This window comes from Phalacrocorax carbo, chromosome 3 (assembly GCF_963921805.1).
Source record: "Phalacrocorax carbo chromosome 3, bPhaCar2.1, whole genome shotgun sequence".
In the NCBI taxonomy this organism is placed as follows: Eukaryota; Metazoa; Chordata; class Aves; order Suliformes; family Phalacrocoracidae; genus Phalacrocorax; species Phalacrocorax carbo.
In genome coordinates this window covers 21,278,858-21,293,588 of record NC_087515.1, presented here as the reverse complement: position 1 = coordinate 21,293,588, position 14,731 = coordinate 21,278,858, and the positions used below count along the sequence as shown (strand labels likewise).

The following is a 14,731-nucleotide window of genomic DNA, read 5'->3' as shown; positions in this document are numbered from 1 at the left end:
AGTTAAAAAAAACAAAACAAAAAAAAAAAAACACAAACAAACAAACAAAAAAAACCACACCAAACACCTCACTGAAATAATTGTAATACTTCTAAACCCCAGCAGAGGAGGACATCATTCATTTACTTAGTTTTCCACTTCAGGAAACAGAAAGCTAAGTCTTGAGCAAAATATTTTGGTTAGCTCTGAAAAGGATAAAGAAAAGCAGCAGGAAAACGACAGGGTAAACAAACCATCAGTGCAACAACTGTTTCTAAAGTAACCTAAATATTCTGACCAGGCTTCAAGATACCAAAGTTCATGTTTAGAGCACTGCTGGGATCTAAAGCCTTCATAGAGAACACAAAAACAAGCAACGCAATAGTAATTTTTATGAAATCTAAATGTAAACTCACCTTCAGCTCTGCACAGGCAGTTTCACTATCAGCAAAATTTTTAAAAACATAGTCTGTGTATGTTTCTGCATCAAGTTCCACTCCCAACTCGTGCATCACTTTAAGGACCTCAAAGATACCTACATCAAAACAAAATTGTTAAGGCTAAGCATTTAATAGAAATTAAAACCTGAGATTCAACATTTAAAAATAAGTTCCTTTTCAAAAAAAGAACTTGTCTCCTCCATTTCCCTCCTTGAAATTGCCATGCAAAATCCTGCATTTTTATTTTAGGTGTTAATAAAGGTCTTAATTGTGAAATTTAATATAAATTTACTAAATTTCCTATTCTGTGCTGTACTATCAAAAACATCAAACTCTTGGCTAGTTTGGAAGTTGCTATATACGAAGTTATCTTCCAATAGAGTGAATATATGACAGTTACTCTTACATTTGCAAAACATCTTTTAGATCCCTATATCAAAATGTCCATATTATTGTGCATAAAAATCAAATCTGAAATTTGGTGTAAGGTATATAATAAAATTCAAGATACAAATGCATTCTTTAATACATAATACATTCTTAGCTTTGTTCCCAGTATCCAACCCTGATCAGCAAGGCAAGCTTTCAAGATTTGTCTCTAGATTTGTTTAAAACTAATCAACCTATTTGCTTACAAAAATGTGACTTCTCTATCAACGTAATCAGCTTCAAATGGGAAGTTCAGAGAAGAGCTAGAGTCTCCCAAGCCCCAGTGAAGCTATGTTATAACCTTTTACAGGGTTCAGATCGATCCACCCAAGTAGAATGTAGAGATGCATTTGAAGGCAACAGATATCAAATCTTAGTAGTTCAGCAATTACAGTGTAGAGTATATGTCATGCTTTTTAACTGTGCACACTCTTTCAATGTGCAGAAACTTCTCACAGTAACCCTAGCTAGCAAACTCTGAACCCCTGTCAAAACCGATACAGGCATTATCATTTTTTGCTGGTCTAAAAATGATTTGTCAGTTGCTACAGGACACCAGTACCAAACAGCATATGTTTTTTTCAACTTGCATTTCATACTTATTACTTTAAAAATGTAAAGTTTCCCAAAGTCCCTGCCTTTGCCCTGGAGTGCCACCTATGGAAAAGTGACACTTCCATGAATATTTTATGCAGTGCACTATGGTGCAAATAATCAAATGTGAATTCCCTTTGAGCACTTGAAAATACATGCAGGAAAGTCACACTAGATTAAAGTCGCATCATCTGTTTGAGTTTGCCTTAAAGAAAACACTGATTTTTGGCTCAGAATCTGCAAAAATATGAATAAAGAATTAATTACAGTAAGTCTTTCTTGATACCTTTCAAATTTTGACAGATAGTTTCTATTTCATGCTTTCAACTTCCCAGAAAATACATTAAGTCCTCTTATGGTGAAACTTTTTTTAAAAATAACTGTATCTGTATCTCTAGAAAGCAGTTTGAAGACCAACAACTAGATACCATAGTGAATAAAGTGTAATCTCAGGAGATTAATAGGGTACAGTTCCTGAGTAGGAAAGGGCACATATAAAGATTAGAACACCAGCTCAACAGTGAGATGCAGATTCAGGAGGAGTACGAGTAACAATATTGCACATAGCCAAATCAATCTCAAACTTAAAAATGCTGCCACACATTTCTTCATTTCTAAGATGGCTAATGTACAACTTTTTTGGGGGGAATAAAAGATTAATGAAAACCAACACAGAATCCCACAATTTTGCATACATTTTCTACCTCACTGAGAGCAGAACTACTTTATTATCACATAAATATCTTTCACAATACAAAGCAATGAAACATTCCCACTTCAATCGTAATACTATAAAATTGTCAAAGATACGCATGAAATAGGATTTAAGCATTGTGCATGTGTACTTTTAGAAATTCTTTGCTCCTTTTATTGGAGGCTACACTAACATCATCTCTCTCCTCAAATCGAAGAGCAGACTAAGAGAGAGACACAGAAGTGCTGTCATGTTTATCTAGAGCACTGGCCTCCCAATCTTGGGAGAACACACCCCCAATATATGTATATTTATTTAGAAATTATATACATGTACTACTGTAGTGATATATTATGCACCTTATAAAACATACACAAAAATAGAAAGTAAAAAAGGATGAAATCATTATTTACTAACTGCCCACTCACACCCCAAAGGACTGCCTTGCCCACCCCACTTTGGAGACCACTGATCCAGAAGACTGAGTATGACTAAAACGCACAGTGAAGTCTTTCAGCCATCTCCCTGCTTGATCAAGAACAGGGTTTTGTGATCTTGGGCTGAGGTATGTAAGGACTGCAGGAGCTGAGTATCTGAAATCAAATAATTGAGTGAGTGGAAAGAGGACAGAATTAGGGAACAAAACACAGCTAAACTTCTGTTCTCCTTTTTGTCAATACTGGAAACAGTACTCGAACATCCCAACAGAACAGATTCCAGCCTCAACTCAGTATATCCAAGAAAAAATACAGAAGAGATTAATTACAAGATGGTCATAATAGTTCTGTGGTAGAGCAGAGCAACTTGCTGATTTTCAAGGAGTGAAAAGTGAGACCTGCATTTCGGTCCAGCTTTCATTTCCTAAATTTCTTCCAGTGAGTTCTGCCTTCTTCCTAAAGCAGTCTCATCAGAACAGGGGGGATTTCTAAGGCAGTTATGTACAGTTCTACGTGTAGAAGGGCACTAAAATTGGGCTTTAAGCAGTCTTCTAAGGACACAAAAAAATAAAACTCCAGTTGAAAAAGTGAGGTCACATTCCAGAAAACATCATCATATTTAACATATTTTTGCTGTGCTGTTTATTTCAGATGCACTCAGAAAGTTCTTTGCCAGGAAAGTCTGCCTACAAAACAAGATTTCAAGCAGTTACTTTGTGAAATCACCACCCATATTCCTCTCTGGACTCAGACTTTTATTTCCTGATTTCCCAAAGTACAAATTGAACTACCATTCATTAAACATGCTATGTGCATATAACAACAGTTTAATAGAAAACAAAAAGTTAAATACACAACTGACTTTTTAAAACTCTCTTTAAAAATAACGATTACACAAATATGAAGGAGAGCTATAAAATATTCAGTAACAAGTCAACCATTTCTGCTTATTTGTACTAGGCCCTCTTGTACACCAAAAGTGTGTAATCTGATACAAGAATCTCAGTGCCAATAACTGTTTCAGATCCACCACGTGTTGATCTTTTAAACTCTGCAAGCACTTTCCATTCCTAAAAGCCTAACAGTATTTACTTAGATAACCACTATGGAAATAAGTAATTATCAACTTATATAACAGATGCACATAAAAGCAAGAATGCCCCATCTGAAATTATCTGCCTGTGTAAAATGACTCAAAAGAGCTGTTTACTTTTCCAGGGTGGTTAAGTTCTCTCCAGTATATTTAAAAATGGCCTTGCTTAGTTGCACTCCTCTTAGCCACCACTTCACTGCTACTTTTCTTTCAAACTCAGTTCCATAATATGGAAGTTCAGGGGTTTCCTTTGATATCCAGTGTCAGCTTTTGTTATAATAAAAACTAGATAAACGTATAATTAAACACTGCTACTAGTTAAATAATCATCTGGGTCACATCATACAGACTGATTCAGACATTTGTACCCTGCAGTTCTAGGCAGGTTGTTGCCTATATTCTGTGTTCTTAATGAATATTTAGTCCACTGTCTACATCCTATGAGATTTTCAATAGTTTTGCCTCAAAGTTCTTTTCCATTTTCAGCCATACCTATACAGAAATGCAAATCAGACCAGGCGTTACTACTTTGTAGAGAAAAGAATTATTACCTCATTTTTTTGTATGAGATGTAATACAGTGTCTATCTATACTTTTATTCACACAGCTCTTATTTTTTGCTGTTAGAAAGCACCATGCTGTTCATTTACTATCTGCTGTCACCTTTAGGATCTCACTGCAGCATTATTTTTTGCTCTATTATTTCTATGAAACAATTTCAGGTTTGGTGGCTTCCCCTCCCCAACCCCCCATTTACTTTCCTTCAAGCTTATTGGTTGTATTTTTAGACAGTGGATCTCATTTACTCATTGTTTTTTTATTAAATTTCAAAACTGAATGTGAGCTTACACACGGGAAAGAATGAGACAACTTGTTTTACTGCAGCAAGAAAAATTCCACTGATTCTTCGCTGCAGAAGAAATTGCTTAGATATCTTATATATTTTAAGAATTGCAAAACCACTGACTTTTGTAGGTATGCACAGCAGTAACATTCCAACTTGACACTTCAAACTCTGAGACTAAGTACCAGGTGTTTACAAATCCATGGTACTATGATACAGCCACGCAGAAGTTTACATATCCAATGCCTTTGTAGACAGAAAAAGAAAGGCTCTCTAGAAAAATGGCAAAAATCGGGGGTTCCTTCATCAGTTTTCTTCTCAATTTGCTTGCATGACTTCCAGCAGGAACCACTAGCCAAAGCATAGTTAATTTCTAGAGTAGGGTTCCAAATTAAGGCATCTTCTGATCTTGCCAAAGACCAAAGGAGGTATGAAAACTGAAGTTTCTCTCAACGGTCAGATATTGCTTCAGTTTTGGGAGCTAAGACTAAATCTAAATATACTTCTGACATATCTTGTAGTTGTGTTAGTGAGGTGAAATTTGCCATGGAGAAACAGAAAGCATGTTTTTTCAGTAGGCAGCACCCACACAGAAGTATGACACTGATTTCAATTTACTTATTTTTGGCAACATTATACTTCAAGTAAGTCACAAAGGACCCAACTAAAACAACGTTGAGAGACTTAAAATATCATAGAACTTTCAAGCATTTGAAAACCTGGGAGAAGATAAACTTGGGAAGTTGTCTAGCAGAAACAGAGCCTAAGGAGTTAATAAAAACTGAATATTGTTTTCACAAAGGCTTTTTCAAAAAGACTTGAGACATTTTTATAGCCAGAAACAATTAGGGAATACTTGTTTCAGCATTTCTTCCAAACTGGAATGTGACTGTATATTTAAGATAAAATTGCGATATGAAGAGTCTGCTAAAAGCACTTTTTTTTTGTTTGTGCATTTTGTTTGTCACCCAGTGTCACACTAACAACTCTGCATCTCATTCTAAAGCACATTATACTGTGAGATAAGATGAAAAAGACAGTTTTTTGTTTCCCCAAGGGGGAAGTACTTCTGTTAAAAGCATCTTTTTACAATACCATTCTTTCTGAATTACCAATAACGCAAACCAAAGAATTAGATACTGTACTCTAAAATTTAATATTTGTTCAATTCTTATTCATATCCTGTAGACATCCCCATGTGTAACAGGGGAAAGTATGCTAAATGCTTAAACCTACTTAAGAATCCCAAAGATTGAGCATTTCTGTCCTTCAATCAGTATGCTGTCAGGTCAGGCTCACACATTCAGCAATGTAAGTTCTCCTGCAGTTTTTAATATTGTAACAAAACTCACGTTTGGCTTATCAGCTACATAATAAGTTGCCTTGAAAAAAGGATTGGGTTTGCAGTCCAAGAGAGCTATTATAACATAACCTTACTTCTAAATTCTTCTCTCAGCTTTCAGTTTCTTCGAGAGCAAACTCTGTAAAAGGTAATGAGCAGCAAAAAGAACCAGTGGAAGGCAGAATGAATGTGAAGAGTTAAAAAGATAATTAAACACTCTGTCACATTTGTAGACCTGCACCATGATTAAGTAAGAAAGGAGGTTTTAAAAAAAGTCTTTCTGAAGCAAAAATTGTTTGCGACAAAGGAAGACATGCAGCAGTGTCTCTGTTTACTTTCAAGAGTCCGCTGAATCTCACAGGAACGTTTTAATAAAGATTTGTGCACTAGGATTGCAATAAAGCTAGAGGAGCATTCATCAGATAACTGACCTTTAAGATTCTTCTCTTTCTGGAACCCAACTAGCAATGGCCAGGAATAGTGAGGTCTCAGCGGTAAGCCTTCCTCTTTCATTATCTTCATCACATCAATGGCCAAGGCTGAAAACATTCAAAAGATAATTAAACAGTGACCAAGTATATAAATAAATAAGCATATGTAAAATAACTAAGTCAGCAGAGTACCTGATCTGTTGGTCTCCAAAGCGCAACGCAAAACAAACTGTAATGGTGCCGAGTGCATTTTTGCTTCTTTTAACTCACTACAAAATTGCTTCAGCTTATTCACAGGCTGCAAAGAATTTAATAAATTAACATATTTTTCAATTTCTCAAATTGTTAAGAATGTCAGATTCTTCTAATGTTTAGGAAATGGATGTTACATATGCCAAACACGATTCCTTTGTGAATTTCAATTTACTATGCAAAATTATATTAAATACTAAAATCCTTCTTTTATTCTTTAAGAACTGTGCAAAAAGCTACCAGTTTTCCACCTTCACAGCTGCATTACGCTCAATAAATATGCTGTTATTAGTATATTAAGAAAAAAAAGTATTACTATTCTGCATACCATATCTCTATTTACACAATGTTGTAAGAAGAAGCTACCCTGGTCCACATTATCACGTGATAAATGGTTAAGAGACTTCAAAATATGGAAACTTATATCTTCGAAGCCATGAGTTATCAGTGTCAAACACAGGTTCATTGCATCTAGCAATGGAAAAAACAGAGAAGAGCAAAATTAAAAAAGTGCATATAATTATTTTCACATTAAACTACTAAAATGAGTAAAAGCTAGGAAAGTAAATGTTTTACAAGTATCATTCGCATAGTTTTAAACATGATAAACCAATCAAATTTGGGGCTACCTTTTTCAGATTTATTTTTATCAATGAAATTCACTTTTCCTATTAGAAGACCATGCCAAAAAATTACAGAAGCATCACCACTGCAGCAAGACAGAAGGATACTAAATAAGAGAAATGCATTTAGAGACATGTCAAAAAAGAAAAAATGGATGAAGTATAATTAACAGTTATCAATCAGATTACACATTCCAGGATCCAAAAGTTACTTCAACTGTAGATTAAAAAAAAATATATATATTCAGTGTTTAGTCTCCCTTTTTATGATATTCACAAACAGCTGTCACAACAGGCATTACAATAGTGCTGACTGAAGACAGGGCTCCACACTTACTGCTTTCCTATAAAATCCTAATGAATTTTAGAAGTTAAAAAAATTAATAGATTAAATATAAACCTATTTTAATCATTTACATACAAAAAAAATATTTATAAACGTTATCTAAAGCAGCATAAATGAATCCATAAACTGACGCAAAGATATTAACCTCCCTAAGTATTCAAGAGAAAAGTACAAAAGTACCTATTTTTGGTAACATTTGGGGGGGGGGAAGAAGATGCAGGGGGAAGGAATGCTTTCCCTCTCTACCCTGAGTACCAAAACACTGCTGTAGTAACCAAGGACATACCTGGAATTAATTCCTTTTCAAATCTTATGCGCTCTTTAATTTTTTCTATGTGCTGAGGATATCCGGCCTTGGCAAGGCTAAAAATCACCTGCATCAAAATCCTATCCATAAGGTATCCTTCAGTCTTCTCAACCTCTTCTAAAGTCTGTAAACCAGAATAAATTTAACAAACTCCAAAGTGACTCAAAACAGGATAAATTAAAAAAAAAAAAAATTCTAAAAAGCTGGGTTGGTTCCCCTCGCTGTTTTTTAGAAACATAGGTTTAGATACGTGGAGTGTGGTAGAGAGAATACCCAAGATCTAAACAGAGGATCTCAAACACCTTTAGACTGTAAAAAGAAAAAGGAACAGACAAAAAGGGATATAATTGTTTCTCTCTAATACCTAATGATATATGAAAACACTAGAGGTATTCCCATGGTAAGATGATTTTCAAGCTAAATTACTTTGAAAAGGAGGGAATGATTAATCAAACTTTTTGTTAGTGTTTGAAGAAGGTTGGTTGATGAAGATTTGTTTAATTTGTAAGTCACAGAACAATATTATGTTTCCCACATCCTCTTCCTTGATTTGGTCCTCTCCATCTGATACTACTTATTAAACTCAAACCAATTTTCTTTTCTCTTTCCTTTTTGAATACTTGATTTTAAAAGAAAAAAAATAAAAGAGTACCTGAAAAGAATCAGCTACACAAAGGGCTGTAAAGCAGCATTATCTTATCCACACTTCATGAATACCTAAATTGTTGGTTGGAGCTCTCAAAAAAAAAAAATTTCAGTTTTACTGGAAAGATTCTGTGGCTTCAAGGGGAGCCAAAGAATGACTCAATGGGAACAGGATAATCAAGGTTTACTTTTTATTTATTTTTTATGAACGAATATATAAATATCTCATGTGCATTATTTTTCTTGTTAAAAAAAATCCTGCATTGTTAAATCACTAACAGGCAAACATACCTTCTCAGAGTGAAAAGCAACTCTCGAAAGATTATTTTTCATAAAGTAGGAGACTGCTTTCGATTAAAAAAAATTAATTGCTGCAGACAAGGAGGAAGAAAGTTACAAAATTCATTTATTATTCCTACTGCATGGACAGAAAGCATTCTAAGTTAAATTGAACAGAAGGTCAAACAAGTTGTATTTAAACTCAAACTTGCAATACCTTTTCGATGCTATCAGCATCACCCTTTTCAGCATACACATTCAGCAGTGATAAATAGGTGTCTGGACCTGGTTCAACACCGGCCATCCTCATCACTGAAAGGATATTTTCTGCACTCTTCATATCTCTAAAAGAATTCAAAAGAAAGATCCTCAGTAGATTTAATCATAATATTTATTATGACTTCCACACTTCCTTATTAAATTAATTAGAATTGGACACAAAGACTACAACAAGCATAGAGAAACTTATTTTAGCTAAGCAAATCCTGAAAGCCTGAAGTGCAAACCTTTTAATCATTTTATTACTTAAAGTAGTTTTGAACTTTTTCAACTGTTAAAGTTGAAGACTAAGTGCAGCAAATTTCTTTATCAAACAGTACAAATGTACAGTAATTTATCTTGAAAGCCAAGATTCTCAGACACAAGAAAAATCTACTTCCTTTGTTAAATAGCCATTTTGCTTCAAAAATGTATAAAGACACTCTTCTATACATTATTCAAAAACATGACACTGTTCTGCAGCATGTAATTTTTCTGTACAGTATCACTATATTGTAGTAAAACTAAAAGAAAACAAAAGAAAAACATTAAACATTACCCTGATCTTGCATGACCTTTCACAAGGCTACTGAATACTGCCTCAGTGATTGGGAGGTCTTTGCTCTTCATAAATCCAAGAATCTTACTGCAAAATACAAGGCAACGAATAATTAGATACTTTTTCCTTTGAAAAGATAAACTACTGAGCTATTGCTGCTCTGCTGGACAAGTACTGTATCGTCAAACAAAACTAAATCCTGATCTCACTGAGCAATTACATTTAGGGATGCTCATAATTTGGTCATTTTCATTTTTTCAGGTCAGTTGGATTTGTCACTTTGAAAATGCAGGCACAGGGTGGGGCTGATTTTTATCTTCCTTTTACTTATTCCTCATGCCCATCAATCACACTGTTGCAACTTAACCTTGCTAAGTTTAACATGTCAGATATCCAGCAACCCCTGCAGAACAACAAGAACAAAATCCAGAATTACTACTATTTGCTCCTTAGCCCACTTTGTTCTCAAATGCCTTTCCCAGGAGCCATTTTCTTACATGGGCAGTAAGCCTTCATAACCTCATACTTTTCCATGCTGGCTTTAGGAATAACAAAACAAGTTATTTTCTGAGCAACCTGAATATAATTTGATTTTAACACCCTGGCCTATCACTTACTTTTATTTTGCTTGTATAGGGTTCCAGCTGTCTCTAAGAAATTGTTCTTCAGTGCATGGTTAAAATATATTTAAAGCACCTCTTTACTTTGCTCAATTTATAAGAATTACACTGAAATGAGTTTTAGCATGAATGGTAGAGAATATGAAAAACAGATTTTGCGGAAATCCCTTCAAACAAAAATGCAAAAGAGTACCTCGCTCCTTCAATGTCACCCTCATCGCAATAAGCGGCAATCAACCTTTGGTATGTAACCTACAGAAAACAAAAAGGGGAAGTCAATGAGTTCCATCCAATGCACGGATACTACTATTAAGATGAAGATATCATAAAAGGGTACCTACTCGATTGGGCTGCACATTAGCTTCCTCCATTCTGGCCAAGAATTCTGTTGGTGAAAATTTGTGCTCGTTCTGAAGGTAGACTTTAAGTAAAGCATTATAATGGCTTGTATCATAGACAGCACCTAAGGAAATATTTCAACCACAGTCACTGAATGTAGTCTCTAAATTCAACATGATTTTATAGATTTCTCAGGTAATAAATTTCATATTCATTTTAGTCTGTATGAACTTTATGTATAATCAGACTGCTTCCTTTTATCCACCTTTGAAATATCAGACATCTATTTAACAGCACATATGTTTATAAAAGCCTAAAACATAACAAGAGCACAGTAACATCAATGCTCACATGCATGCTATTCCACAGTCTCTACAGCTGTATTTATTTTACAGATTCAGCATCATTACTATCAAGAAGCAGTTCGCCTATGTAACATCTATAGATAAGTAACTTAAAAGGAAAAAAACATCTGATGACCTAGCTGGTAGTGCTAGAAATACTCAGCCTACCAGATACCAAAGTAACATCTAACAGAAAAGTAAAATACAATCTGTCCAATTTAAGCATCTTACAAAAAAAAGAAATTCTTCAGACTTATTAACACCCCTAGATGTCAGTATAACTCCCAGAATAAGAACTAGGTCTCTCACCTGAACAATAATAAAACTTAGCATTTATTTGGTGATGAGTATTTGCTGTTACAACCTAACACTTAAACACTATTAAAATACATTGCCTTCTATTACAAAGAAAGTAACAAAGTACACAGCTGTTCTTGCAAGAAGGACTAACAAAACCAACCTACCCAGTTCTTTCATCTTGTCCCATATCACATGGGCTAGTTCTGTTCTTTCAGGTGACAATACCTCTGGTAAAAGAGCACCACAACTTCGCAACAACAGCAAGGTCTGGTTACTCCCTGGACACCCTGCAAGTGGAACACAATCACAAATTTCTTTATAATTATGCATTTAATATTAGAAAAAAGATTTGAGACTGACCCACTGAAATATGCATTTTGTACTAAACAGAATCTTCTCCAGAATTGATTATTTTTACTGAACAGGACACCTAAATGATTAAACAATGCCACTACTATGTGCTGTCATGAAAAAGATTCACAATAAAACATGCCATTTAGTACAACAATGAGCTCAGCTGAGCAGAAATTTTAAGAAGTACAACACAAAATACTAAATTCAGATGATCTACTACTTTAAATCTCCCAATCCAAGATCTATAGATCATTTCAGCCTAACAGGGACATAACTTTCTGGTAATTTTCTAAAATGGCAAAATACAATACCAATTCCAAAACTGGTATTCAGAGACATTCCACATTTAAATTCCCATTTCCACTTCTGCCCGTCCTCAATATAAAATAAATGAGATAATTCCCATCTACAGAATAGCAACGGGAACTGTAAGAATGTCTGCCTTCAACTTCTGCAGTAGTCCCAAAAGGTCAAAAAAGTAACTATGAACTCATCTGTCTGTCTTGGACTTCACTACTAGTCCTGAGGCAAAGTAAGGTAGAGCTGCAGAATCTATCAAAGATTACCCAATAAGCTGGAGGCATAACATTTTTTTCAATCACTTCTTTATATGCAAACCCAGCGATTTCTAATAAAAAGGAGAGTTTATTTAGAAAGCAGCATACTGTAAAGATCAGCTGATGATGATCACTAAGTGTCATTTTTAATTATACAGAGCTGTAGAAACAGCGACACAGCTATAAAATAACAGCAAAATGAAGTGTAAAAAAAAGTCAACAGCAGAAAGCTATATACCATGCAGAATTAAATCTTCAGGTACCAAAAAGGACCAGCAAATCTCGGATACCACGTAGCTATTGTAAACTATGTTTCAAGAGTGCAATCTACAGCAGATAAGTTATTTATACTGAGTAAACTTATCTGGGAAGAAACAAAGGCAGTAGTGGGGGAAAAAATAAGCAACGGAGGGCAGGTACAAATTGCAAATGGGAATTTGACCTTCTGAAGACATAGTGGAGTGGTGAGATAAGTCATACTTGACTAACTTTTATCCCTGCATACAATTAATTCATGCAATAAAAACACCAACACATCTCCAGTTTCACAATGCCCGTATTACACTAGTGACTGAGTATCTTCAAAGGCAAAAGAAACAGGAAAAGGTTGGGCAGTATGAGCATGGAAAGATGCAGGACAACAGCTCTACAGCAAGCATCTTTGCGCATTTTTCATGTTGTAATTAGAAATGGAAGAACAATAAAAACACAGGCAAATCTTCAAGAAATCAACAGTTACTAACCTCCCACATTTTTGCTAAATTAGTTTTCAACATTATTAATAAAAGGACTGAATTTTTTATATAGAAAAAAATCTTTGCTTTAAGATAAAGCTTTCTTATCCTGAATAACCACAGCCACCTGGGAATGTGGAAACTTGGGGATCATTTCTACATTTCCCTGTATAGATCCACTTTGAATATATATCCACTTTGAAATAACCTCTGAAGGACAGCATGGTCTGTTACAGACATTTTAAAAATATATTGTGTAAACAGACAGATACGATTCCTGTTCAGAGTGCACAGTACCATTATATGAGGAAGGTGTAACATCATCAGATCAAAAATCCACAATAAGCAGGCAATATGATATCTTAAAAGCACACTGAATTTTTACAAGACTTACAAATTCCCAAAGACAAAAAAAAAAAGGAAAGTAAACATGTGCAAAGAAAAATAGTATCTCTAAAGCATTTAAAGCCTGTTAATATATGCAGCAGACTAAACAACACTCAAAGATAAAATATAAATCAGAACTCTCAATTTTCTTGGTTTGATGAATCATTATATTGCAGCTTTAAATTTAACTTTTGTTTAATTGGAAGCAACTTACCTGTTTTGCATACTTCATGGAAGATTTTTAGTAGAAGGGCTTTAGGTATGCGGCCAGTTTTTCTGACAGAGTTATCCAATTTATTTAATGCCCAATCAAACTGCCAGGTCCGCCTGGTTTGAATTTCTGAAATTGGTTCTTCTTTAACACTTCCCTCCTGTTTAGGTGCAACTGTGAGGAACCTTATTTGGTACATCATGTTTCTGCTTAAATAATAATAAAAAATACATATTATATTTCTGAGAGTCATTTTGCAGCTACAGTAGTCACATAATGTCAAAAAGATAATGCAGTTTACTTCTTGCTCATGAACAGTTTCTCAAAGACATTCCATATTGATACAAATACAAGTGGTTCATTTCACTGTCTTTCATCTATATTTTCCTCACAGTGACAACTGTTTCTCTGACATTTTCAGTTGGATTCACCTCATGAGTTAAATAGTTCAAATAATTTTCCCACAAAAATAAAAATTTTTAAGTGATCCAAATGCTATAGAAGTCTATTGTCCCGTTACAGCTTCTCACAAAAGCTCTCACATTCTTTTGAAAAACCACTCCAAGAACAATCACAGACCTCTCTTCCAGAACACAACAAATTAAGGCAGTAAATCATACCTTTCTTTTCAATTAAAATACACAAAAACTAATGCAGAGGCCAGTGTTTTAGACAACAACAGCTTAAAGAACCCGGGTTTGTTCAGCCTGAAGAGAAGACTGAGGGGGGATCTTATCAATACTTATAAATATCTGAAGGACAGGTGTCAAGAGGATGGGGCCAGACTCTTCAGTGGTGCCCAACAACAGGACAAGGGGCAATGAGCACAAGTTGGAACACAGGAAGTCCCACTTAAACATGAGAAAAAACTTCTTTCCTGTGAGGGTGACAGAGCAGTGGCACAGGCTGCCCAGGGAGGTTGTGGAGTCTCCTTCCCTGGGGACGTTCAAACTCCACCTGGATGCATTCCTGTGCCCCCTGCTCTGGGTGTACACGCTCAAGCAGGGGGGTTGGGTGAGATGATTTCCAGAGGTCCCTTCCAACCTCTACCATTCTGTGATTCTGTGCCATAGTGGTATTGTGAACAGCCTGTGCAGGTACAATTATCATTACACACAAGAATTTCTGGAAGTCTGTTCTCAGTTGTTCTCGCAGCTGCATAAAATAAGCCAGACTATCCTCCTCCAGAATCCTATACAAAGGAAGTAATACATGCTGGATGGCAAAAAGAAGATTCAGCAACTTCTTAAATTGCCCTCCCTTGTGTCTGGCTCTCTAGACAGCTCTTCAGCCAAATTTCTCTAAGTTCTCTAGACTAGAAGTTGTTGTACTC

General features: G+C 35.1%; 1 protein-coding gene and 1 long non-coding RNA gene across 3 annotated transcripts in view; both read right to left on the bottom strand.

The window, feature by feature from the left end:
- The window catches only part of LRPPRC (leucine rich pentatricopeptide repeat containing), a 97,606-nt gene that overhangs the window by 73,300 nt on the left and 9,575 nt on the right, over positions 1–14,731 (bottom strand). The window contains exons 2-12 of one of the 2 annotated variants that reach the window (XM_064446100.1): positions 13,402–13,607; positions 11,320–11,442; positions 10,514–10,635; positions 10,366–10,424; positions 9,553–9,639; positions 8,953–9,079; positions 7,791–7,935; positions 6,864–7,006; positions 6,476–6,581; positions 6,284–6,391; positions 396–514 (exon numbers count right to left, since the gene is read on the bottom strand). In XM_064446100.1, coding sequence (XP_064302170.1) covers positions 396–514; positions 6,284–6,391; positions 6,476–6,581; positions 6,864–7,006; positions 7,791–7,935; positions 8,953–9,079; positions 9,553–9,639; positions 10,366–10,424; positions 10,514–10,635; positions 11,320–11,442; positions 13,402–13,607 — 1,345 coding nt within the window. The remainder of the gene's footprint in view (positions 1–395; positions 515–6,283; positions 6,392–6,475; positions 6,582–6,863; positions 7,007–7,790; positions 7,936–8,952; positions 9,080–9,552; positions 9,640–10,365; positions 10,425–10,513; positions 10,636–11,319; positions 11,443–13,401; positions 13,608–14,731) is intronic. The other variant, XM_064446101.1, reaches the window with a different exon arrangement.
- Positions 3,199–6,275, bottom strand: LOC135312464 (uncharacterized). Its single transcript, XR_010372003.1, has 2 exons — positions 5,948–6,275; positions 3,199–3,259 (listed from the first exon to the last, which is right to left on the bottom strand). It is a non-coding gene; the product is annotated as an uncharacterized LOC135312464 (long non-coding RNA).